Genomic DNA, 26839 nt, shown 5'->3' with positions numbered 1-26839 from the left:
GCTCCTTATTCATTTTTGTTTGTTGTGTGCCTTCAAGTCGTTTCCAGTTTATGGCAACCCTAAGGTGGAACTCATCCCAGGGTTTTCTGGGGCTGAGTGTGTCTCATCCAAGGTCACCTAGTGGGTTTCCACAGCTGAGCAAGGAACCGAACCCTGGTCCCAGGGTTGTAGCCCCACGCTCAAACCACTACACCACACTGAACATGAAGCCATGAAGTTTGCTAGAGGACCTTGGCTGAGTCCAGCTCCTTTCCCACTTTTGTTGTTGTAGTTGTGTGCCTTCAAGTCATTTCCTAAGATGCCCCTGTCATGGGGTTTTGTTGGCAAGACTTGTTCAGAGGGAGTTTGCTGTTCCCATCCTCTGTGGCTTAGAGTGTGCCATTCACCCAGTGGGTTTCCATGACTGATCCAGGATTCGAACCCTGGTCTCCAGAGCCATAGTCCAACGCTCAAAGCACTACGCCACGCTAGCCTCCCTGAAAAAAGAAATGCAGAGGATAAGTTTGGGAGGAGCAGCAGCAGCATCATGTATGTAGCATTCGACTTCATTTGAAGGGAAAGCAGGATATAAATGTAAACAGACCAACAAGAAACAAAAGAAGCGTCTTCTGTTCTTGTCTGAACACCCTCTTTTTCTTACTGCTGGTGTGTTGAATGATTGTTATATCATTGGCCCTATACAGACAGGCCAAAATAAAGCTGCTTCGGGTCACCCAGTGGGTTTCCATGGCTGAGCCAGGATTCGTATCCTGGTCTCCAGAGTCGTAGTCCAATGCTGAAACCACTACGCTATGGCTTTGCAAATTACTAAATTGAATCTACCAAATGTGTTATAAGTGGTTTGAGTTTTTTATAAGTTGTGGAAGGTCTTTAAACAGAGGCTGGATGGCCCTCTGTCAATGGGGATGCTTTGATTGAGAGTTCCTGCATGGCAGAAAGGGTTTGGACTGGGCGGCCCTTGTGGCCTCTTCCACCTTTACGATCCTACAACTCTATGAGTGTCGGATGAAGGCTGCATCCGCAATACAGAAATAACCCAGTTTCGCCCCACTTTGACTGCTGCGGCTCGATGCTGTGGAATTCTGGGAACTGTATTTTTTTCCGTGAGACTTTTAGGTCCAAAACAACACTGCGGAAATAATCCAGTCTAGAGACTACTTTAACTGCCCTGGCTCAGTGCCAGGCAATTCTGGGAATTGTAGTTTTTGTGAGGCATGTTAGCTTTCTCTGTCAGAGAGCTCTGCTGCCACAACGAACTACAAATCCCAGGATTCCGCAGCACAGGGTCGCCTCAGGGTCTCCAAAAAACGACACTGAATTATGCTTATTATACGTTACAAACGCTACAGTTTCGTTTTAACAGGGGGACAATTGCGACTAAGGTCCTGTGAGGAGGCTTCCCCTGAGGTAAGTGTTAAGTTAAGTAAGCGCTTCAGCCCTGGCTCCGCCCCTTCAACGGCTGCCGCTGTCACTCATCGCCCGCGTGGCCGCCTCCCCATTGGACCGTTACCCCTCGGGACGCGTCACTCTTAATCCCACCGCGAAGGGGAACGGGGTCCATCGAAGCCGGGGGGAAAAATAGTCCACAGACCCCGCCTACGTGGGATTCTAGGCACGTGATTGGCGGGAGGTCGGCGCGGAGGGATCTGAGGCGGTGTTCGCAGGCCACCTAGGCGCAGCGCTGGGCTGGGCGCCGCTTCAGAGAGGCAGAGACTCTCAGAGGGATCGGGCGTGTCAGAGCAGTGCAGGTAAGGAAGGTAGGCGGATATCTGCGAGGCCTTTCGGGGGGAGCCTGAGACGGAAGCAGCCTCCTTTCTCTTCCTTTCACTCTCTTTATTTTGCTAGCCAACCCTTTTTAATATATATATATATATATATATATGCACACATATATCTGTTTTATTGGGTCATCATGTCCCCCATTTTGAGCATGATCAAAAAACCTCCAATTTACACGTCTTTGTGTTTTTTAACTTTTATTTGCAAGCACAAACTTAACATTTTCTCTGTTTTGGGCCCGAATTGACATCTCTGTGTGTTTTTAAGCTTTTATTTGCAACGCCCTCCATTTTGAGCAGGGCTGAGATGCACAGATTTACATTTCTGTGGGGCGTTTTAGACTTTCATTGGGTCACCTCCCCCATTTTGAGCACGGCAAAGAAACAGGAAGCCTAAATTCCCGTGTGTTCTCAGCTTTAACTTTGGAATGCCCTCCATTTTGAGCATGGCTGAGAAGCAGGGATTTACATTTCTATGAGTTTTCAGCTCTTGTTTGGTCATGTCCTCCATTTTGAGCAGGGTAAAGAAGCAGGAGTTTACATTTCTGTGAATGTTTTCAGCCTTTATTTGGAATGCCCTCCATTTTGAGCATGGCTGAGAAGCACAAATTTGTATCCTTGTGGGGTTTTTTGGCTTTGATTTGGGCCCTCCCTCCACTTGGAGCATGATAAAGAAGCAGGAATTGACATGCCTCTGTCTTTTCAGCTTCATATTGGGTCAAGTCCTCTTGGATGTCCTCCATTTCCCAGAGCCTTGCTCTCCTTGGCACAGAGGACCTCTGGTCACCTTGCTTCATAGGAAAGGAAAGGAAAAATGGGGAAGAGGATGCTGATACTGCTGCTGTCCTTACAGAATCATAGAGCTGGAAGAAAGACCGCAAAGGACATCCAGTCCAACCCCATTCTGCCATGCAGGAACTCTCAAGCAAAGCTTCCCCATTGACAGATGGCCATCCAGCCTCTGTTTAAAGCCAGCATCCTGGGCGTGGGCCTGGCGGGTGTTAAATAACGGCTTGGCACATGGCCCTTTGTCTGGAACAAACCCCGAGGAAGGAAGGAAAAGGGAAGGACCGCCTTTCCGGGGCAGGAAATCGTGGCTCCCAATTGGCCACTTTTCTCCCCCCCCCTCCCTTCCCAATGATTTTTTCCATCTCCTTGAGAACAAAGTGAGGAATTTGGGCAAGGAGTGGAAGAGAAAGCAATAGTGGCTTCATTTATATACCACTTCATACCACCTAAGCAGGTTTGCAACTGCAAGCTAATTGCCCCCCAACAAGCTAGGTACGCATTTGAGCGGCCTGCAGAAGGATGTGCAAGTCTGAGTTGACCCCTGAGCCCCTGGATGGGATTGATCTCGCAAGCTTATGGTTTGGGAGTGGTTGCAGGACAGGTATTTAAGCACTGCGCCACCAGGGCTCTTCCAAAGGCCTGCATCTTACTGACTCATTGACTGGTGGGCCAACCCATTGTTGGAATAGGATTCTGGGAGACCTGGGTTGGAATCCCCGCTCAGCCCTTGAAAACCCATTGGGTGACCTTGGGCAAGCCACAGTCTTTCAGCCTCAGAGGATGGCCAAAGATATGATAGCCCTGTTTAAATACTTGAAGGGATGTCATATTGAGGAGGGAGCAAGCTTGTTTTCTGCTGCCCCAGAGACTAGAACACAGAGCAATGGATGCAAGCTCCAGGAAAAGAGATTCCAGCTCAACATTAGGAGGACCTTCCCGACAGTAAGGGCTGTTCTACAGTGGAACACACTCCTTCCTCAGAGTGTAGTAGAGTCTCCTTCCTTGGAGGTCTTTAAGCAGAGGCTGGATGGCCATCTGTCGAGGATGCTTTGATTTAGATTTCCTGCATGGCAGAAAGGGGTTGGACTGGATGGCTCTTGTGGTCTCTTCCAACTCTATGATTCTATATTGCCGTGTTAGTCTGCAGAATCAGTATGTAGAGAAATTGTGTAGCACTTTGGTGACTAACTGAAATAAAAGAATTTTTACAGCATTTACAGTCTACTTCCTCATGCAGTCTACTCCTAAATGCGTCAGAGGAAGTAGACTAGTCTACAAAAGCTCATGCTGCCAACTTCTTTTAGTTAATCTCAGGGGTGTTACAAGATCTTTCTACATACTGACTCCTCTGAAGAGATATTGCCCCCCCCCCCAAAAAAAAACCATGATAGGGGGTCGCCAAAACACCTCCCTCTATACACACACATATATGAGGAAGACATTTTGTGTGTGCACTCTGTGCCTGAGGGGAAAACAATGGCAGCCTTCCTCTGAAGAAACCTGCCAAGAACCCCCAGTGCTATCCCCTTAGGTAACCTTAGGGTCACCATAAAGTAACCTGTGCTTCGAGGAGCCCTTAGGCCTCTGTCTGCCCTTCCCAGGTGTTCCTTGGCAGTTCTGAGAAAATGAAATAAAAATTGACTGGCATGAAAGAATAAAAGTATATTTTTATATGTACTACTAAACATCATTAACTGGTAAGACATAAGGTAGGCCTCTTAGGGGCTCCCACATAGAAATAAGGGCTCTGTGAGTCAAAATTTGGGAACCCTTGCCAACCCATAAGCAAATCCCATGGAGGGAACAGGTCTACTCTAGTTGGAACTAGCAGTAGATTGCAGGCCAGCAGGTAAGTGTGGGCATGGCGCATGGGGGGATGGATGAATGGATGCTGTCCTTGAGAACGTGCCTCCATGGACTCTCATCATGGCCACTTTCCCCATCCCCTTTTTTCCACACCATCTCCTCCTCCTCCTCCTCCTCCTCCCCTCTTGAAAGCTGCTTTCTGTCCATGGTGAGAGTTGCTACTCAGTCCCCAGTAGGGATGCTAGTGGGAGGGGAGTATCACATTGCGCTCTGAGCCATTTCTAGCCTGGGCCTGGCTGGCCTCTCAAGAAGGCGCTGGTTTTATGGATGTTATCAGATTGCACAGCCAAGGAATCAAAGTCTTTTTTATCTCTCTCCCTTCATCTGTGCAGCACCAAGCCCACAAAGATACACGTGGAAATAAGTTCTACACAGTTGCAGCAGTGCTTATTCATAAGGAAATGTGTATGGTTTGCATGCTTACTCTGATTTGCTCAGGTAGGATAGCCTTACTGCCACCGCCATCCCCCCCCCCCCCCAGATACCTCTCCTCTCCTTCCCAAAGTTATTTTTAAACCTTGGCATCTTTTTAGTTTAAGCACTGAGAAGGCAAGACTACTCCTTGGGAACACTGGTCAACCATGATAAGGCATTTTTGTGGGGTGACCTTGACTACTACCGCACTTCTCTACAGAGCAAAAGCTTCACACTTGTTGGAGTAGGAGCAAATAGGTCTTTTATTAATGCGATTGCTGCACCTTTTGTTGCTATCATGGCAGTAATGGGGTAACTTTTGAAAGAAATGCAGTTCATGGAGCATAGTATTTGCACTTTTTTGCTCTAAAATTAAATTTCATGGTTTTGGCTGGGGGAGGCTTGCATTCTCTGGTGTGCGCAGGGAAATAATGAAACCTTTGCTTACAGCTCTGAAGGTTGAGCAGCTTGTGGTCAGTATATCTCAAAAGAATAATAAATATTTATGTAAATGTCTCAGTTATATTAAGAACGAAGACATGCATGACTAAGAATATTAGTCTTTAATGGGCACGAGAACTGCAGAGAAACCACCACATCAAGAAGTCTGGTTCATTTATAACAGAAAGACTCAGAAGCTGTCCTTAGTAACAGTTCTGTTGTTATACCAGAAGAGCTTGTGAATTCAGATTTTCCAGAAATTGTGTGGTTCAGGATTTTCTGTATTAATACAGTAGTTCTTGGGTGCTTACCTGGTGCACCTTTTTTACATAGGGCAGCGAAAAATGAACTAACCCTGTAGTAAGGCCTAAAGTAACATGGCCTGGCCATGTACAATGAATAATATTAGCTATATTTGTTAGAAAATGCAAGTAGATAAATGGTTTAACTTGAATTAAGAAACTAGCTGATACCTGCAAAAATGGCTGCTACTTTTAATTTTTTTTTTACTGCCAATGATTGTCCCATACACTTACTATTCATTGCCCCATTCACAGAAGAGGTGGTGTGACATTTTGCCACAGAGGAGATAGCCCTTGCCCTCTTCTCTAGTATATGTAGGAAACTTATAAAAGGGATTGGCCTTGTTTTTATTTCTGAAGGCTCAGCAAATCTGGCAGAATTCTGAGGATTCCTCCCTCAGTTTCTAGGAGAGGTTTTTTTTTTTCCTGTCCCTCCCATGCCTTCACATTTCTCTAGTCTTGCTTTATAAAGCATGGCTTGGGGATGGTTTGAAGTGAAATTGTCTTTTCTATTTGAGAACTCAAAATGTACTCAAAACTTAGCAAAGGAGGAGTCATTTACCACAAATACCAACAAACGGTAGCTTTAAATACAGTTATGGTGCAATTTCCAATTACTAAAAAAGGAAATGACTGAGCAGATTTCATGTTTAATGGAAAATTAAGAAATAAAAGTACTTCAGTTTCTGAGCTAGAGAGAATTATTTACAGCAGTTATATTTTAAGTTGTGTTTTATTCATTGCAGAATAGACAGTGCAAGGCCTGTTTTGAACCTGCTAAAGCTTTGCCCGAACACATCTAATAATATTTTGGCATCCTGTGAAAACTTGTCCATGGCCTGCTTGTTCTGAAGAGGAAGAACTTGGCAAGCTGAATGTAGTGCCATAGTCTCAGATTGCCTTTCCTTACTTCATATAAAACCTCTGCAACATTGTCATCTGTGACACAATGCAGTCCAGGTGAAATACCTGTAGCCTGTGCAACCTTTTCCATCTAGCGTCTGGCAAATGAAGTTGAGAACTGCTTTTTCCAGTCTAGTGTTTCTAGTTGTGTTGCACTGTAGTTTTACTAACCAGTATGGGTAATGATGGTGATTGTAATCCAGCATACCTGCAGGGTATGCAATCAGGGAATGCTGGTGGAGATGCTTGGATAAGGCATCAGTTTGACTTTTCAGGAAACAAAGATCCTTCTCCTTCTAGAAGGTTAATAAAATATTGTACACATTTTCCTGAAAATTGGTTGAGTCAGAGATTCATGTTACACTATATACTCACCAACAGAAGTTTTGCAATAATGTTGCCTTGACTGTTCTTTTAAAATGGATCGCATTGTACTTTATTGTTAACAGTTACATTGCAGTAAGAGTAATGTTACATTGCAGTGAAAGTTATGTTTCTGTAAGGCAGAGTTCAGGTCTTTTAATGGTCTGTTTTTGCTTATACTGTTTGTTACATCTCTTTATGCAGTTTGATCTAGCTTTGAATAATATTTCACCTTGCATAAATACTTAGTTACAGATTTAGATGGAACCATAATAATAATGTTTATTTATATACCGCTTTTCCAAAAACCATGTTTTTGTTTTTTTTAAAGTAGCAATATAAATGCAGTACGGCAATATTGCATTAGCAGTACTGAACAAACTGGGATAGTGCACCATCACAAAAATCAAGAGGTGGTTATTTTGTCTGAGTGCAATCTGTAAATTAAAAATTACCTTAAAAGTGATGTTTGTGTGCTCAATTCAGCAGCACATATACTAAAATTGGAACATACAGAGAAGATTAGCATGGCCCCTGCCTCAAAGATGACACGAAAATTCATGAAGCATTCCATATTTTTTTAAAGTGTTGTTTGTAGGCAGTTAGAAAAATACAGCTTCAGGTAGACTGAGAACGCAGATTTTCCATATCGTGTTTGGCTTGCTGCAGTATGCTGTGCAGCTTGGCACGTAGGGTTTCAAATAGGGCTGTAGTAACAACCTAGTTCCACTACTCTCTCTGTGCGCTGTAAAGCCTCAGGCAAATAATGCAGCCAGTGATGACATGGTAGAAGTGTCTCTAAATTTAACTGAAGGCTTGTTCTCATTCCATTGGGTGTAAAAAGGTCATTTATTTCACTTAAGATAGCAAGGCATTTCTGAAAATGAAGATTTGCTCCAAATTGCTCAGGATTACGTTCACATATTTAGTAGATGTTGCATTTATATGGTCATTAATAACTTTTTAGCCTGTGGGATTGCATCAGACAGTATAGTGTTTATGGCCATGTTTGTTTTCTAGCACTGGAACCCTTGACCTGGAGTATCTTCAATCCTATATCTTCTAAAAAATTTACCAACAATTCTTGATAAGGATGAATTTAATTTGTCTCATGATTCTTCTGCCATAGTTGTATTATATTGGCCTGCCAGTTTATCTGCCCTTGTTAAGGAAGGTGATAAGCTATATATTACAGAGGCAGGTGGATCCATATCAGAGTAAACTGTTTTGCAACCCAGAATTTATACAGAAATCAGGTACATATGGCTTTGATTTGAGTGTATACAGTGAACTTTGGGTCAAAGGGTGTTAACATGGCTTTGCATTATAGAAAGTTTAGGATTATGGCATATTATAGAAAAATCTATATTTTGCCTCATAATGTTTATATACATCTTTTAGACACTTAATAAGGAAAATGCCAAAGCTTGTTTGTGGATGTTTTTAAGGCAGTCATTTAAAACTCCTGGGGAACATAAATGTAAATTGCTGATCCTAAACTGGGCTAAGCAACCTATGTTCCAGGGTCTTAGTCTTGTGGTTTTTGAACTTTTATTAGTGTTTTCACCCCATTTTAAAACACTCAGATGCCTCTTATAAAGTGGTAAGAGCTTTAAGGTAAAATAAACTGGTATTTTTAGTCCCACTGAAATGAAACCCCCAAGAATGTCTCTGAAAAAGAATTCAGCCCTACCTTTGCCTTAAAACATGTTCTAGTGTAAGAGTATTGATATCTTTTACATAGACAGAACATAAAAAACAATCTTTACAAAGAATTATTTCTCTCTTGTTTTTTCATGCAAAAATTCCCACTTTCTGAAAAAAAAAGAAATAAATGCAATTTGTACTAATATTACAAGGAAAGTTTAATTCTTCTCAAAAGTAAATTTCAAGGAGAAGGCTGCTGCTGTTTGGCTTGAATAAGAAGTTGAAATTCTGGAGTAGTCTTTGACACAGCAGCACCCATGACATACAATCGAGTTCGACTTTTCATTTACATGGAAACAAGTGGGGAAAACCCCGACTCAGAAAGGTATGTAGTAGTAAACAGAAAGAGGTATAAACTCATAAATAATTTTGAAAGTAAGTGGAAAGAAATAAAAAAATTGCATCCTGTTCAGATACCTTGAGAGCCACGAATCCTCCAGGTTCATGCTTAAAAAATCCTGCTATAGACCATCCTGTTAACAAAGGTTTCAAAACAATTAACAGAATAAAAATAAGAATGTTTTTAAAAAGAGTGCAGTACATTGTGGTGCAGTATTAAAAGAAGCAGGCCTACATTACATAAGAGTTGCCTCCCAATTTAGTTTCCAGAAGATGCTGTGTGATGGTTATGCTAATTTGACCTACAGAGGCAAACACAAGCAGAGACATGCTACTTCAAGACCGCATAAATATCTTTTTGCAGAAGGCTGTGTTGAGATTAATATGAATCTGGAAACATGCGAATCTTACTGCATTTACTGCAGCGCCCCCACCTCCATCACTGCTTTTACAGCCTTTATTGTTGTCCATTATTCATTTGAAAGTGAGTCAGCATCTTGAGAGGCTGGAGCAAAAGCTGGGCCTGTGAGCTGGCTTGCATGAAGGACTGAGGGGAGGAGAGAGAACGATGCTTGCATTAAATCTCATTTGGATGAGTTAAAGGCCTGTCTGCGAGGGAAACTGCACGTACCGCAGGCCGAGGTCCTGACCAGAAAAGGTGGAGCTTCTCTTCCCCATCAAAGCTCTACTAAAGAGCTACTGCACAGAGCTTAAGCCCGCTTGAAATAATCATGTTGTAGAATTGGAGACGGTTCTGTTACTTTAATGTGCTTAATTCAATTCAGAAGTGCCAGTACCTAATAGTGTTGCAGTTTGTTTGAACAGTGTAAGCTGAGAAAACATGGACTACTGATAACTATTTTTATTCACATGCTCTGAGTAATTAAATTTTGCATTTAGATTATTGTAAAATGTCAAATTCAAATAACCTAGGAGCAAGCAAGTGAAATTTGAGTCATCAGTGAAATGCAACAAACTCTACAAGCAGTGATGCATTTATTGGGCTAATTCCAAAGCATAAAATACATTGTGCAAGTTTTTGAAGCTTCTCTGGCTTCTTCATCAGGCAAAGATGTTAAAAATCATACAGGTGAAAAACAGTGAGCTATTGGAATTGAAAACCTACTTTCTGATTGAGATGTCAGTTAAGATGGCACTGAGGGGATGTCGGTGTAGGCAGAAGCCATTCCCCTTACTGGTCATATGAGGACTAGGGACAAAGAGCAATAAAAGACAAAGACAGGTTTATCAGTGTACCACTAGAATGAGGAAAATGCTGTGAATTTTCATTGCTAGAGTATTACAGTGATGCAGGAAGTAAAAATTATTTAAAACATAACATCGATTACTACAAGTCCTATAATATAATTGAATAAGTTACTTTTATTAGGAATGCTGTACTATAATTGCAAAATAACTTAATTATATTACAGTACTTCTGTTATTAAATTATAGTAGGATTACTTTAAAGTTATGCATTGCAAAATAAGTTATAAAGACCCAACAGAAAATATGTTAGATTACACAGAACAAAGTAGTTCTTGACCTACGCCCCTTTAAAAACTAGCATGAAATATTATCTTGTTCTGCATCTCACAGTTGGCAAATACAGTGAACCCTCTGTATTGATGATCTGTGGATTTGGTCATCAGCAGATCACTACTTCCCAAATTATTAAATGGTGGCACATACACAGAGACATGTTGAAGAGTCCATGCACACATTGTCATTATTAAGGGGCTTGAGTGTTCTTGTTTTTGGCATCTACAAGGGTCACAGAACCAAACCCCCATGGATGAGAATGATCCACTATGCAGTCATGTACCCTTTGGCAAGAGAAGACCTTAAGTTGTGTTTGTAGTCAACAGTAGCTACTGGAGTGTAACATAATAATATACAGTCCATTCATACATTTTAGACTTCAATTAACATAACCTCTAACTACTGTCAATGTGGGATAGGATTGATGGCAGTTCATAGTGAAGCATCTTGGGGCCACCAGCTCAGAGGATGGTAGTAAAACAAAGGCAACTTCCAGAATAGTGTTGAAATAGGTCTCTTCATGTTCTGCTATTTGTATCAGTTACCTTAAACACTGAAAAGTGGTATACATGTTGCCTGCCAAAGTGCAATATTAAACTTGAGGCTATTTATGCCAGCTTATCAGGGTTAGTTTTAAATTTCCAAAATTAGAGGCAATAATGCACCTCTCTGAGGTTTAATGTATAGCTTGCTTTAAAACTGTATACTGCACAGTAGTATTTTTCTGAAATCAGGAGCAGCAGTCTGTCAGGTTTGTTGCTCCTTAGTCCAATGTGTGTCTGTACTGCTTTGTTCATGACAGTTTCTAAATACAGTGCTGAACAAGAGCAGATCATGAGTAGGCTTGGTGGTTGGGAAGGCAACTGCTAGCTATTTAATGTAGTTTTCAGGTTTGTCTTCTGTAAATCTTGGACAGACTGAAATCCTTGGAACTGTAAATTTGCTATGAAGGGCTTCTGTCTGTTACAGGGTTAAATCACTATGAATTAGGAGGCATATTTTTACAGTTGGCAGTTTGATGATCAAGCAGTGATCTGTTCTCAGGGCCAGGCATAATTGCTAATGCAGCCTTCCTTGCTCTTGGGTGGTGGGGTCACAGGTGTGGCATGAGCAGTGTGATTTCACAAGGTGAAAGGGCTGTTGTGCAGCATTTTGCTGAAATCCAGAACATGGCCTCCCTGTTAGTGTATCACTTCAATTATGCCAGATTGGAATTTACCTGCCTTACTGTTAACTGGTTTCTAGGACACCAAAGCAAGAACTGTGAGATGAACTGTGAGACAGTTTTCTCTTCTTTCACAGGTTACTTAAAGCTTAATACTTTTACTTTCTTTTTTTAGAATCCAGCCTCCAGCAGCACCACCAGCAGCAGTAGCAGCAGTAGCAGCAGCAGCTATAGTTCCAGGAACCCCAGCATCCATAATTCAAGGAACCCCAGCATCCATAATCCAAGGAACCCCAGCAGCCATGTCTAAGGAACATGATGCCTTCATCCAGAACCAGCAGTTGCATGCTGCCATGGCAGACACATTCTTGGAACACATGTGTCGTCTGGACATTGATTCTCCCCCTATCACTGCAAGAAACACTGGCATTATCTGTACAATTGGTATGAGCTACTGATAGAAAAACAAGTAAACTGTATTCTTAAAGAAGCATTTTACACAGATAATAATAAATAATATTAAAATACTTCTTATCTTGTGGGGCTTAACAAGCTGGCATCCATTAATGAAACTTTGTCTTGACATGTCTAGGCCCGGCGTCTCGGTCAGTTGAAATGTTGAAAGAAATGATTAAATCTGGAATGAACGTTGCCCGTCTCAACTTCTCTCATGGAACTCATGAGGTAAGGGTGAGGGTAAACATTACGACATCCTGAGTAAGATTTGAGACTGGTTTGAATTAGGTTTACAGTTGTGATTTTTTTCCCCATATTTTCAAATGGAGAAATTATTTTATTGCTCTTGTTTTATTATTATTGTTCTTTCTAGAGAGTTCAAGCCCATTGGGGAAGTGGTCTGTTTTTGTAGTCTTCAGACCTTTAGTCTGTACCATCACAAAACTTGCAAACTATGTGACCATAGTCTTGACACTGCTTCTCTTCCTCTGCACGTTTTTTAACCATCTTTGCCTGATGAAGAAATGTGTGTTTGGAAGTCTTTTTTTATTGGTCTAAGAAAAATATTACACTATATGAACTTAAAGTAAGGTTTTTTAGATTAATTGTGCTTCTCAGTCTTGAGGCTTCCATTATCCAGCTTGTTAAAAAAAAAGATTTTTTTTAAAACAATAAGTTCCAATAAATACAGATGCTAAAATTCTTTGGGCAGTACAGCCCAGTACAAATTTCTAAAGGTATTACTTAGGTTCAAAATACACTGCAGAAATAATCCAGTTTGAGACTGTTTTAACTGACCTGACTCAATGCTAGGGAATTCTGGGAACTGTAGTTTTGAGAGACATTTAGCTGCCTCTGCCAAAAAGCTCTAGTGCCACAATTTACTACAATTCTCAGGATTCCCTAGCACTGAACCAGAGCAGTTAAAGCGGTCTCAAAATGGATTATTTCTCTAAATGATAAAATAGGAGGAGCTAAACCCAGAATACAGGATACTAGGACCCTTGTCTGCTGGAAATGAACGTATCACGGGTAAGTACCAACATTCGTTTTTCTCCCAGTAATACTTCTTTATTTCAAAAATATTCAGAGGATTTTTCTTCAGAATCTGTAGCTTGATCCCTACTACATCACATACCACCGCATTTTCTTGCTTAATTGATTTCAAACTGTTCTCATGCAGTTCCATCACAGAGCAAATGCAACATTGAAACATTGAAGTCTGCTTTCTGAGGATAGTGGAGGTCAAAACCCTTAGTATTCAAATAAACAGAGCTATGCGAGGCTGGAGTATAGTTGTTTAGGAAACATAGCTTCTACAAAAATGGCTTGACAGCTTTGAAATACAGAACTGCATGCATGCAGGGTTTGGCTTTATAACAGTGAATGTCAGAAGCTAGAATGAAAAACAAATCTGTCTGTTAAGAGTACAGAGTGTCCATTTCAGTGCTTACTGAAAGTTCAACCGCTAAAGGTCACTTCTCTGTTACAAGATACTGCTGATATGTCCCTGACAGGGTCTTGAAACTTGTTCACTTCTCTAGCTACGAAGCAATGAAATAAATAAAATCTGTGAGAAATGGTTAGGCAAAACTGCTGTACTTAAGAGAACAGAGTCTAATCAGCTACAAAATTATTTGCAAGCTACTGTTTTTTAACTAAGATTTTAGCAGCTGCTATCTCAGGGTGTGTTATTTACTGTCTCCCTGCAAAATCATGAGATTTGCAAGGAGCTAATGGTTATTTATGAATAGAAAGTATTGCTAATCCAAAAAGATAAAAAATATTCTGAATAGTTTGTCAACTAAGGTTTAGGAATACATCTGTGTTGATAGCATCTTGTCTCTTAAAATGTCATGGTCTTTGAGATAAGGTCACAAGTATTGCAAGTAACATGTAGTATAGGGTAGTTTCCTTTCTATAAATAAAGCAGCCTTCTCACTGTTGCTTTGGGATAGTAGCTTCCATTCCCAACTGCAGGTTTCCTTAAAGGCCACTGAAATATTTCTGGACTGCTGCTGTGGTCTTTGAAAGGTCAAGCAAGCTATAGTCTGAATAGGAGTTTTATAAACTAGTTCCTGTTTAGAAACTTCTCTTGTTGCAACTTGGCTTGTCCTGCCACCCTAAAATTGCATCTGTAGTTGGGAGTGCTATAACTGAACATATTTGGTACACACATATATCACTGGGTAAATTCTTATCATATTTTGTAGAGATAATGCTTGGTTTTCCAGTTTCAGCTGTGTGCTATGACAGTCCTGCATGCTGCCTTTAAGAGATATATGAGTTAAGGTTGCCTGTAATCATGCCTGCAAACTTTTCCTGCCTTATATTGTTTTTTGATCAAGATAAGCAAATAGCCTTTATAGATAACCTGAGAAATAAAATGTAATAGTGAGATTGAACCTTCTCTGACTAGAGCCAAAGGCTATGTCAGTTATGATCTGGGCTAAGATAATCACTGCAGTTAGCTAAAGCTGAGGGCTTTGTTACCACATTACACGTTTTAACTGTAATTATTGGTACTCGTACTGACTCCCATTGATCAGTAAATGACCAGGTTGTTAACATAAATTGGAATATGAGAGAATTTGTGTCAATGCTAGAAAACCTATTTTGCAAAGCACTAGTATAAAATGTGAGATTATTACTTACCCAGCTGTCAATAATAAACTAAGAAGTAGATGTAAGTGGTAATGCAGCAAGTGTCTACTTGCCAAGATAAGTCATCCTTTTCATTATGTAACATATACATTTTCTTCCATACTAGTATCATGCAGGAACAATCAAGAATGTACGAGAAGCTACTGAGAGCTTCGCTTCTGATCCTATTTCATACAGACCTGTTGCTGTTGCACTGGATACTAAGGGACCTGAAATCAGAACTGGACTCATCAAGGGTGTAAGTTATGTCACTCTGTTTGGGCTCCCATAATGGCAGTTCAGATCACTACTTCTTGTAAGTTCTTAAGCTTTCATTCCCCGCCCCCCCCCTTTTTTTTTTTAATCTACTCTCAGCTTGTGTGCTTTCCAGTAGTAATAGGCTCTTGAGGTGAGATTGCCATATATTGTATAGGTGTATGTGCAGCCTGCTGCTGCCTAAAAGGATCTATGGAGAGGAATATAAATCAAAGAATGGTATTCAAAGGAGAAAATGATATTACTGATTTCTAAAACAACAACAACACAGGAATGTCATTAGGGAGTAGCTGCTTTGTTCTAAATCAGGTTGGGATGAAATCTACCCACCAATCCTGTGTGAATCAAAAAGTTTAGTCTGCCACCAGGTGTTCACTTTAACAAAATTCTGCTTGGTGGAGGATGGAAATTTCATTTCACTAATTTGCTTAGTCTAACCCATAATGCCATGCATTCACTTTATAATTGTTCCTAGATGCTTGGGTTTGAGTATCATTGCTCTAAAGATCAGCATTGCCAATCATCAAATTGATGTTGAGCAGGACTGCACTAGAGTTTACAGCCTTTTCTTAAAACAGGAACATATACTGAAAATCCCAGAGCATTAGGGATGGGCTGTGGGTTTTCTGCACAAGAACAAAAATCTTGCTGGATTTTAAAATTAGTGTGGGCATCATAGCCCTAGTGTAGGTCCTCAAGCAGTACCAATAATGGTTTGTTTATACTTCTAGAGTGGTACAGCAGAAGTGGAACTGAAGAAGGGTGCAACTCTTAAAGTAACTCTGGATAATGCTTTCATGGAGAACTGCGATGAAAATGTCCTGTGGGTGGACTACAAAAATCTTATTAAAGTTGTGGATGTTGGCAGCAAAATCTACGTGGATGATGGTCTTATTTCCCTGCAGGTTAAGGAAAAAGGTGTGTTCTGTAGCCAAGCCATAAATATAAAGTAATTTATGTACAACTCTAATTTCAGGGAGCACTGTAAAAAAGAGTAAACAAAATAATTACATTTTCAGCATTGAAACCATTCATATGATGACAGTACTTGTAATAACAACCCTTTAAATCAGGCATGGATAAGGGTTAGCCTGTGGGACAGCCTTAAGTATCTTCCTGGGAACCCCCAGAGCCCCAGACTGATTTTGGGGTGATTTTTTTAAAAGTCCACAAACTGACCAAAATTATTCAAACCATGGTTTGGTTCATCTAACCCTCCTGAAGCCCCATAAAACAAATCAGTTGCAAAACAAAACAGCAGAAATGGTGTCTGGAAAATTACATCACTTTGGATGCGCTGCTGTAGCCCACTTCATGTTACTGTTCTAATTCTTATTGGATTTCTGTCTAGGTGCTGACTTTGTCATCACAGAAATTGAAAATGGTGGGATGTTAGGCAGCAAAAAGGGTGTAAACCTGCCAGGTGCTGCAGTAGATCTTCCAGCTGTTTCTGAAAAGGACATCCAAGATCTAAAATTTGGTGTAGAGCAGGATGTCGACATGGTGTTTGCCTCCTTCATCCGCAAGGCATCTGATGTTCATGCTGTAAGGAAGGTGCTGGGGGAAAAGGGAAAGAACATCAAGATCATTAGCAAGATAGAAAACCATGAAGGAGTACGAAGGTAAGAGGATCTTAACAATTGATATTAAGAACCTGTCCCTCTGTCTGGAACCATTTCCTATATTAGGTCAAATTCCTGCAGTAGTTGAGTTCTGTTGTTCTAGCTTCCGATTGTTCTAGCTTGCAGTTATTTTCCTGTTGAAGGATGCAAATTGTGAATTGAAATACCGAGCAGTCTTTTTGATTGGTCAGATGCTACATCTGGAATTCCTTTCCCGGATTATTTTGTAGCTTTGTCAGTTGGAGACAACTGGTTAATTTCCATTTCTGTTTGTCAAAGCAAGGCTGCACTACTAAAGGACCTTGGTTTCCTCATCTTCTATCATCCTGAAAGCTTTTTAGCAGCTTCCCATGCATCACATGGAGGAATCCTGTACTAAATTTTAGCCTTCCGTGTTATTTTGTCTATGGTCACTGTAAATAGGGGATGATCAAAATAATTAGTAAACATTGATGAACTCCTATACCACCACCATTTTAATAATGCTTTCAGATTGAATATAAATATTATTTACTTTTTTGTCTTTTAGATTTGATGAAATTATGGAGGCTAGTGATGGGATCATGGTGGCTCGAGGTGACCTTGGTATTGAGATTCCTGCTGAAAAAGTCTTCCTTGCCCAGAAAATGATGATTGGTCGATGCAACAGGGCTGGCAAGCCAATCATCTGTGCCACCCAGGTACTTGAGACAAGTGGACTCTAGGCCAGTTGACTCCTGCACACTAAGACTATGTGATAGTAGAAGTCTGCTATACAGTTAAAAATACTTGCATACTATATTGTGCCAATATCAATAGGCATGCAAACATTGAGAAATTGAAACTTTGAATAAAAATGAAGTCTAGAGCTTCAGTAGGAACTAAGAATTGTTACAGTTATAATCCAATAAGACACTTCATATCTTCCTATCTGCCCTAAAGAGATTAGTTGGAAACCCTGAAATGCATCATGCGGGAGACATATAGTTCTGTCTATCAATAAGGAGTTGAGCAAGAAGAACAACAATGATGATATTCTTGGAGGGCTTGATGAATACCAAAATGAAGAAAATACTTTCTCCTTGTTCAGTATGGTTTACTCTAAAAAGTATATTCAGGATTGGAGGTGTCCTTAGATATTTTTTTATGTCTTCATTCTCTCTTTGGATTGTACAAACATTTGCATGGAGCCCTGAAGACGATATGGAGAATAAGATTAATTCACACTGGGTCATAATGTGTAATTTACGGCTGAAACATGCAATGTATGTATGTAAATGTGCTTTTTCTTGTACTGAAACTCTTAATCTTAAACTTTCTTCAGATGTTGGAGAGCATGATTAAGAAACCACGTCCAACACGTGCAGAGGGGAGTGATGTAGCTAATGCTGTCCTGGATGGAGCTGACTGTATCATGCTCTCTGGAGAGACTGCCAAAGGAGACTATCCTCTGGAGGCTGTCCGAATGCAGCATCTTGTGAGTGAAAAAGCACCAGTGCCTGGCTATTTTTTAGTAGACATTATGCCCTATTACCCTAATTGCCCTTCATCAAAGCCCTTTCTTATCCAGTGGTTAGTTCAATAATTTATAAATAGCAAACGTATGGCTCTTTGCTGTTGATTGCAATGCTATATCAATGCTATAGGTTATCTTTATTTGTCACTGTGAAGCATTAAGTATTTTCTTGCGTTAATTTAAGTGTTACCTCTGGGGATGAAGTAAATGCTAGATTCTAGAGACCAGTGGATTTGGAAGTTTCCCTCCTACTCAAATTGTATCTGACTTGTCCAGCTTCCCTGTATTAGCATTGCCTTTATTTTGAGTGTTCATCATATGTTGCATAAACCCTGGGTTCCACCTCAAATAATATCAGATGTGGGCTTGAGGTCCTTCACTCTCCATGGATTCAAATTAACTAGTAAATTGAGTTATCCTACCTTTCTGAAGTTTTATATCTGACAAGGGGGAGGGAATATATGAGCTTAAAGTCTCAGTCTCATTTTGTGAGGAAATTAATGTTCGACCAAGCCCTAGCATTTGCCTGTAGTGTTTCTGGGCTGTACCAGTTTATTTTAAAATTGCTTTATGTTCATCAGTTTTGCCATTGAACAGTGTTTAATTTTTTTAAAGTGCATGACTGGCTTTTTTTACATGTTTAAACTGCCAGAATACTCTCTGCTCTGCTCTGGAGTTCTCCAGTTTTTCATTGACAACTTGACACTGAATATGAGAATTAAAGTACTGATTGTGTTGACAGTCTGCTGTGAATTACAACAGTTTGATAACCTACTAGTTTGAGAGCTGCAGTTCAGGTTAGCCAGCTTACTGAAAAGAACGCTCATGTAATAGAAGTGTGCTAACACTGCCTCTTTGCTTGGAGTCGGTTCCTTTTATAATTTGTCACCCACTATCAAAACTATCAAATGGATGTGGGAACCAGTTCTTATAAGCCAGTGGAAGCATGCATGTTTGTGCTACAGGTTAGTGTGATTACTAACTATCATAAACTCCCATTCAGTAGGTGCTCCCACTGCTCTTTAAAGCTAATAACATGGAACATAAAGTCAAATAAATAATGGAATCATATAAATGTATATATTACTATGTTCTGTTTCTAAAAGGTAACCATCCCATCATAAGATAAACTTGTAGGCTGATTTGGAAAGCATACAGTAAGGTTACAGAAGTGCTCCAGAAAAATTAGTGTTAAAATGAGCTTACTGTTGGGATGTCTCTTGAGAGCATGTATTAACAACCTGACTTAACAAAATCCTTCTAAAACCAGCTTGGGCTAGTTATGTTTGATAACTTAGTGTGTATTCTAAATTTTCTGGGGAATTTGAAATAATTGTTTTGCAAGCAACTAACCTGTTTCCTGGTCCTCGCCATGTTGGACATTAAGTTGGCATAGTCTAACAAATATCCTTCCTTTTTTTTAAAAAAAATAGTATTTTAAATATAGAAATGAAAGGAAGATTTCAACGTCTTGCGATGTTGAGGAACATACAGTCATTGTGAGTTTTTACATACAGTTCATAGTAGTAGAGTCCAGAAACTGGTTTACCACCACTTTTCTGAGACCTTGAGTTTATTGATGTCCAACAGTAGCATAAATTCTCAGGTGAGTTTCAGTCACCTTTAAGCTCAAATAAACTCTTTATGCAGCACTTCAGCATTCTGTTTATTCTGATCCTAGAGATAATGGTGGGCTTCTTGGCTTTATACTATCCTGTTCACCTGCTACTCTTCTATAAAATCGGCCTAATTCTGCCTCTTGGGATTAAAGAATGGTAATAAATTGCACTTCTTGTGCAGGTGGTACTAGGGTATTCTTTTAATATATCATTGCTATAAATAATTCCCATCAGATCTTATCTTTCCTGTCTAGTTGCAACAATTCTTGCCTGGATAGACCTTTTTGCATGCTTTTAAAATGCTATAGAAATCTCTACTTTGGCTGACAGGGACATCTGTAGCCCAGTCTACTGAAGCTTAATAGCATATTCCTTTATATGTTAATTTGGAACTAAATTTCTATGAGTTCAGTGTCACTTATTTCCTCGTAAGTATGCGTGAAATTATGCACTTGGCTTTAATGCCTAACATTCTTATGAGGAACCAAGTTCCATCTGAACCCAGTGCAATGTACAGTATGGTCCTGAAATGCTTTCTTGAGAAAAGCGTTTCTTTTCGTAATTTGCAACATTCTGTACATGGGTAACCAGCTACTTTGCTGCCAGATTGCATTCACGTGATGCCTGTACAGCCAAATGAGAGACAGACTTGGTTTTCTACAAAAAGGTAGGGTGGTGCAGTGAAATAATGTGTTCCTTTATTTAGAAGTTAAACCACTGAAGTGTCTGGATTAGTCCTAAAATTGGGAATGCGGGCATAAACCTCAGTGGTGTACTGATTGATTCTGCAGTCTGATAGAGTTCGGAACTGCCCAGAGAAAATCTAGAAACCACTGATTTAATAATCTGTGGCTTCTTTCCCTTATCTTGCTGTACCTGGTAAGAAAAAAAAACGTCCTAAGGTCTACCTTCTAGTGCATATGGATTATTTTATAAAGGACAGTAAGCAAGTGTGATTCCTAAAAGTGGCCCAAAGCATGACTAAAACTATGAGGCTGCTGATTTTTTCTAACATGAAAAACCAAATAGTGCACCACCCTATTTTTAATCTTGCATGCAAGACTTACAAATAAGCAATTAACTCTCTTTGCACATTAATTTTATCATTACTCTGGTGTATCTCTTTCCTTCTCTGTGTTGCTCCTCCTTTCCTTCTACCCTCTTACTTTGGCCTACAGATTGCTCGGGAGGCTGAGGCTGCAATCTATCACCGCCAGCTGTTTGAAGAACTTTTCCGCCTCACTGCTAACGTCAGGGAACCTCTTGATGCCATGGCTGTAGGCGCTGTGGAAGCCTCTTTTAAGTGCTTAGCTGCAGCTGTGATAGTTTTGACAGAGACTGGCAGGTAGGGTTCAGAGTAAGGCAGACAAGGTGTATAAGATACTTCATTCTAAAGTGGTTGGAGATTTCTAAAAGTCAAGCAGCTGTTTCACAGTATTGGTTCCTGCTTTTCACACATCACTTTTCTATAACAAAAACAAAGATTCTGCCTTCATCTTTCTAGCAAAGGAGGATTTGAGGTAGGTAAAAGCAGAGCAAGAGTGACTGGCAGTTGCGCATGGATGAGTGTAAAGACTTGGCAGAATGGAGTGGGGTGACTTGGCAGATGTTAATGTGTGTCTCCTCAGTGAATGGATGCAGTCCAAACAGCACATGCTAATTTTGCTGTTCTTTTGAGGGTCCCAAAATGCAGTCTTGGCTGATGTTGCTTCATCAGCCACACTATTAAATGCTTATTTGGGCTTACTTCGATTTTTAGCTTGATCATTGTAAGCACTCTGTCAAGTCCAGCACCCTACCTTCACTCATGCCGCTAGTGATGACTGATGTGAATGTTGTCTTCCGAATGCGTGTTGCTCTTATAGATTGCTCGAGAAGCAGAGGCAGCCATCTTTCACAGGCAATTGTTTGAAGAGCTCCGAAGGCTGGCCCCCTTGAACCGGGATCCTACTGAAGCTGCCGCTGTTGGTGCTGTGGAAGCTTCCTTCAAGTGCTGCAGTGGGGCCATTATCGTGCTCACCAAATCTGGAAGGTAGGAGGTAGAAGGTTCTGGCAGAAGTCACATGGACTTCAATAATTCAGGTGGCCAGGTAACCTTACATGCACCAAACTGCTGAATATCACAGCTGAATAGTTGGATTTTATTCTGCATTAGGGAGAAGTGTCTGTTACTAGTGTGAATGCTTTCTTAATTTTATCTTGGCTGAAAAGTAAGTTATTTGCATATTAAAGATTTATACGGTCTTCTTCAAAGGCTTAAAATGGCTTACTTTGGTTTAAAATCAGTCTAACAGTACGATATAAGCAACACATTTGAATCTCATTCTGGCATGAGAACAGTTAAAAGTGCATACAGCCAAGTTTCTGAAAACTAGATTAGAATGCCAAGGATGTAAAAACTGAAACATGGGTTAATAATACCACAAGCAAAAAATGAAAGTTAAAGTAGGTTGCAGACTAAAAATTCAGTGTTAAATGGGGGAAAAAACCACACACAGTAAAAATGCTCTTTCCTTTCTGTGGGAGAGATGGCTGAGAAGGTATATTATGAAAACACATCATTCTTTGAGCAGTCAAAGCTATACTTCCAGTGAATTTGAGCATGTTGAAGTGTGTGATGGTTCATATACATGGAATAAACCTAAGACATGCTGAACTCAAGTTGTTTAAAGTGTTACAATAGACATTACATTTAAAATGTGTGATAAGTGTGTGCAAAGTCTTGGTGGGAAAATGTGGTAGGAGGTGGAGATGCATACACCAAATACCTATTACTTACTGAGTAATCAGTCAGCTCAAAATGTAAATGAGATTTAATTTCAATTTTGAGTATTTAACTTTCTACACACAATGAATGCTTTGGGTTTTTAAATCTGCGTTGTGTATTTGCCACTTACTTGCCCAGCAGAGTCTACATTTAAAGCTTGTGAGAATGCAAGGCTGTCACGCCAAATTATTTTTGTAATACCTAATAACTGTTAAGAAACAAAAGATTGATCAAAGACTTGATGCTGTGTGGTGTAATTTAAACATTTGTTCATCCAGACTTGTAAAGGAAGTACTTTGCATGAAACATGGGAATCAGAAACTCTTGTAGTGCATTGCTCAATCTGCATGTAATACTCTTACAGAATTGGAGGAGTTTTAAATTATAGTTCAGACATGCTTTAAGCTGCTCTGTCAGTTTTATTTAATTCTGAATTGTTTCATCAGCCAGTACTCTTTTGTGTCTATTTGAGCTACTTTAAAGGCTTCTGATACCATACTGAATATTTTGATTTCAAAATAGGATGATTCTTTTAATAAAACAATACACACCCAAACACCCCATATATATGCACCAACCAAGATGCGGAGGAAGAAGAAATTGAGAATTTCTGTGACAGTCCAGGAAGAAATTGACAACATGCCAAGATAGGACTGTTTGGTAATCATAAGTGACAAAGAGAGTAGGGAGATTTGGGTTTGGTTCAAGGAACAGGGCAAGAGTGGTTGATAGAGCTTTAAGAGGGCAACAGTCTATTCATCACAAATACCCTTTTCATACAACTGGAGAAGAGATTGTACAGAGGGACATCACCAGACACACAAAAACCAAATGGATTACATAATAAATAACAGAAGATGGAGAAGTTCCTTTCTTGTGACAAAAACAAGACCAGGGTAGAGCACAGCACAAATCACGAACTACTAATATATAAAGTTAGAATAAAGCTGAAAAACATGAAAACGATTGCCATGCCAAAATAACAACAGAACATCCAGGAGAATTTAAAGGCAATGTGAGAAAAAGATTTGCACTATTAAACATAGTTAAGTGGGACCCAGAGGAACTATGGATGGAAGTCATGGACATAGTCAAAGAGGAATTCAGAAAGATGATAGTAGTGGCCAAAAAGAGGGAGAAGAAAAAATGGATGATAGACTAAATACTTCAGGCAGTTAAAGAAAGAAGAGAAGTGAAAGGAAAGCAAGACAGAAACATAATCAAAACTTTGAATGCTACTGTTCAAACTGATTGGATATATAAACATAGTAATTACTGAATAGGCAACAGAATTATATGTATGTAGTATATATTGCTGTACTGATCTGTTAATTTTGTACTTTAAAGTTGATCTAAAGCTATTAGTTATTAGTTTAGCAATTATAGAATAGTAAGATAGCTGTCAACATGCATACATGTAATCAGGAATGATAAAATAAGAGTCATGTAATAGGAAAAGGAATTTAAGGCAATTGAAAGGAAAAAACCTGAGTTAATCATGAGATAAATCTTAAGAAGACAAATAATTCACAAAGACAAAGACATAGAAGATACATTGAAATTATAGAATTTGTTAATTTACAGTAATTATCCATGATATAAAAGTATGAATTTGAATTTTCAAATTGGAGATTTTTGTTTACAGTGATGGAAAGAAAGCATTCAAAAATGTACTTCATGATTGTAAACTTGTTATAAAGATTAATTTTAAAAAACTGCTAGTACAACCAAGGCTGAGAAATAGAAGCCAACAACAGGAAAGAATAAGAGACTTCTTCTACAAGATCCAAGAATTCAAAGAGAAATTTAAACCAAGGGTAGCAGTGCTCTACAGTATACAACCATGATGAAATTTTAAAAATAATGGAAACAATACCCAAAAGAGCTATATCAAAAATGTGAAAAAATGAACGACACATGGGAAGAAGAAACTTACAAAGATGAAGCCCAAAGTTTGGAAAGTGAAATGAAAGCCACACTCAGAGCAGTTGGAAAGAGCAGATAACATACAAACAGAACAGCTGCAATCCATAGAGGCAGATTGAAGCTTAGTTTTATCTAGAATCTACCAACATTGCAGTAATTACAGAATCATCACACGATTTTCCCATGCAAGCAAAAGGTCATGATCAAAATTCTGCAGCAAAGACTGCCATATATGGAGTGAGAAATCTCTGAAGTGTAGGCTGGATTCGGAAAAGGAAGAGGCACTAGGGATCACATTACAAACATGTTGGTTAATGGAGCACAGTAGGGAATTCCAAAAGAAAATCTACATGTGCTTTATAGACTACATTAAAGCTTTTGACTGCCTAGATCACAAAAAGCTGTGACTTGCGCTTAGAGGAATAGGAGTGCCACGACACCTGATTGTTTCGTAGGATTGATGAGAGTCATAGGCCTAAAGATCTAGACTGCCAAATTTGCCCCTTCTTTGTAGGATAATAGTAGTTACATATTGTATCTCCAGTTACAAGCTGTCTTGATTCTCTTCTGATCTTATTCTTATAATCAGGAATTCACTGTGTATACTGGACACATTGGCCTCTTGCCTCAGCCAGCTGGATGACAATGAACCTACCATTCATATGTTTCCCCCTAGGTCTGCTCACATGGTATCAAGATACCGCCCACGTGCTCCCATTATTGCGGTGACCCGTAATGCTCAGACAGCACGCCAAGCCCACCTCTATCGTGGTATTTTCCCTGTGCTGTGCAAAGAACCAACACATGATGCCTGGGCTGAAGATGTTGATCTACGAGTTAATGTGGGCATGGATGTTGGTATGTTGTTCTCCTTGGCTTTGTTTTCCTTTACTATAACTTGCATAGGAGATACAGCAAATGCTGCAGTTTGCAATAGCTATCAAAAACTATACAGAATGTTCTCTGGGAATTGGGAACATGAGATGTTTTAACCTCCAGTATCTGATATCTTGGTGTATTGGACCAAACAGATCTGATTTTAAGTACTACTATAGCAGATGTTAGTCATAAGGCTCAGTTCTCACTGTTTGTTGTTCTGTCCCCAACAGGTAAAGCTCGTGGATTCTTCAAGACTGGTGATCTGGTCATAGTACTTACAGGGTGGCGTCCTGGATCCGGCTTTACCAACACCATGCGAGTGGTGCCAGTTCCATAAAAACCAACCCAGCAACCTCATCCCTCTCCTGTCTCAAGCACCTTCCCCTTGCATTAGATCAGCAGTTGCTTGCAATATTGTCTTTGTTTGTAGAGGCTGCCAAAAACCACCAAGTGCAGTAACTGAGGGAAGAGAGACTAAATTTAGAAATACTTGAAATAGTTCTCTGATGAGCAGAACCTCTCCTTTTTTCCCCCTCCTCAGGCTTAACCTGCCTTATTTGTTGAGAGTCAGCGTAAGATTGTCTAGCGTGACATCTAGGGCTGCCCAAGGTTTTTCTATGGTGCAGAGAATCCTGGTGTCTGACTGATAGAGCATTTTATGCAAACGCTTGCTGCTGTACCTGTCTGACTTCTCTCACCCAATGTCCTTTTTCTTTCCTGTAGGTTTGTACTGTCAGATCTTTACCCAAACACTCCGTTAGGAGCTACACTAGACCATAGCTCTCTAGGTCTTTCAGCATCTCACTAGTTTTGCTGTGTCTCTGGGTATACAGGGGTTGTTGGTACGCTTTGACCTAAACTATGAGACAAATCACTTGGATATCTAAATATACACTCCAATAGGTGGTGATAAAAGACCATACATGCTTGTCCCTTGAAGTTCCAAAATACAAATTCTTTAAAGCTTGTTGCTGTGCCTCATTGCCAGTACAGTTGAAAGAAGGTAATGGAAATGAGAGTGCGGAATGCTTGTCATCCCAGAGTCTGTTCCAGTTTTGAAAATTCCATAGAAGTAAATAAAGCAGACTTTGTGATGGAACTTAAAGGGCTGAGTAGAACAGTCGAAATTATTTCAGCTGATGCACTCCCCACACCTCAAGCTGCTAAAAGTTGTTTGTACGCCTGTTGCAGTGTTGTGTTTTGTGTTCAAGTTGAGTCATATTTCCTGAGAGCACTATCCTCTGTAAATCTGGATTAGTGACCTACTGTAACAGGTTGTAAAGTACAACTTTGTACCATCAGTAAAGCAGAACTCACTCACCTATTGCTGCTTGTTCTGGTTTTTTGCCGTTAAAAGATGCTGCTTCTGTTACTCATCAATTTTGTAGGCTGGTTTCTAGATGCTCTGGTAGTAGAAATAACAGCCTTAGTCTTTTCCATCACAAGTATCGATGTGCACAGATGAGAATGATGCCTTGTTATAGAGCCCTATGACTATATTATTACTGTTTCTGTTGCCAGCTGCTAAGTCTTCAGAATGACACATC

General features: G+C 39.9%; 1 protein-coding gene and 1 non-coding gene across 5 annotated transcripts; both read left to right on the top strand.

Annotated features, from left to right (window-relative positions):
- The first annotated feature begins 1647 nt into the window (after window positions 1-1647).
- On the top strand, window positions 1648-26614 carry LOC149307324 (pyruvate kinase PKM). Of its 4 annotated transcripts, none has more exons than XM_089538943.1 (11): window positions 1648-1748; window positions 11785-12053; window positions 12202-12293; window positions 14836-14967; window positions 15716-15902; window positions 16336-16606; window positions 17136-17286; window positions 17910-18062; window positions 20899-21065; window positions 25090-25271; window positions 25523-26614. In XM_089538943.1, the coding sequence occupies exons 2-11, from the start codon at window positions 11912-11914 to the stop codon at window positions 25627-25629; spliced, it is 1584 nt and encodes a 527-aa protein (XP_089395069.1). In that variant the 5' UTR covers window positions 1648-1748; window positions 11785-11911; the 3' UTR covers window positions 25630-26614. The 4 variants fall into 4 exon arrangements, with proteins under 4 accessions (XP_089395069.1, XP_089395070.1, XP_089395067.1 ...); XM_089538944.1 differs by having other exon boundaries at window positions 1684-1757; XM_089538941.1 differs by lacking the exon at window positions 1648-1748 and adding an exon at window positions 8708-8888.
- LOC149307325 (U6 spliceosomal RNA) lies at window positions 7330-7436 on the top strand. The gene has a single exon (XR_016282416.1). It is a non-coding gene; the product is annotated as a U6 spliceosomal RNA (small nuclear RNA).
- Window positions 26615-26839: the final 225 nt, after the last annotated feature.

The sequence above is a fragment of the Sceloporus occidentalis genome, unplaced genomic scaffold, assembly GCF_023333645.1.
Source record: "Sceloporus occidentalis isolate IW3139 unplaced genomic scaffold, rSceOcc1.0.p SCAF_9, whole genome shotgun sequence".
NCBI classification, from domain to species: domain Eukaryota; kingdom Metazoa; phylum Chordata; class Lepidosauria; order Squamata; family Phrynosomatidae; genus Sceloporus; species Sceloporus occidentalis.
The sequence above is the reverse complement of the archived record's forward strand: the minus strand, read 5'-3'. Positions and strand labels throughout refer to the sequence as shown.

What these genes read in the sequence shown, in the direction of transcription:
- LOC149307324 (XM_089538941.1), top strand. Translation starts at nt 8,821, where the DNA reads ATGACATACAATCGAGTTCGACTTTTCATTTACATGGAAACAAGTGGG. An exon ending in GAAAACCCCGACTCAGAAAG is followed by an intron (nt 8,889 to 11,784) that starts GTATGTAGTAGT and finishes TTCTTTTTTTAG; the next exon opens with AATCCAGCCTCCAGCAGCAC. An exon ending in TAATGTGGGCATGGATGTTG is followed by an intron (nt 25,272 to 25,522) that starts GTATGTTGTTCT and finishes TGTCCCCAACAG; the next exon opens with GTAAAGCTCGTGGATTCTTC.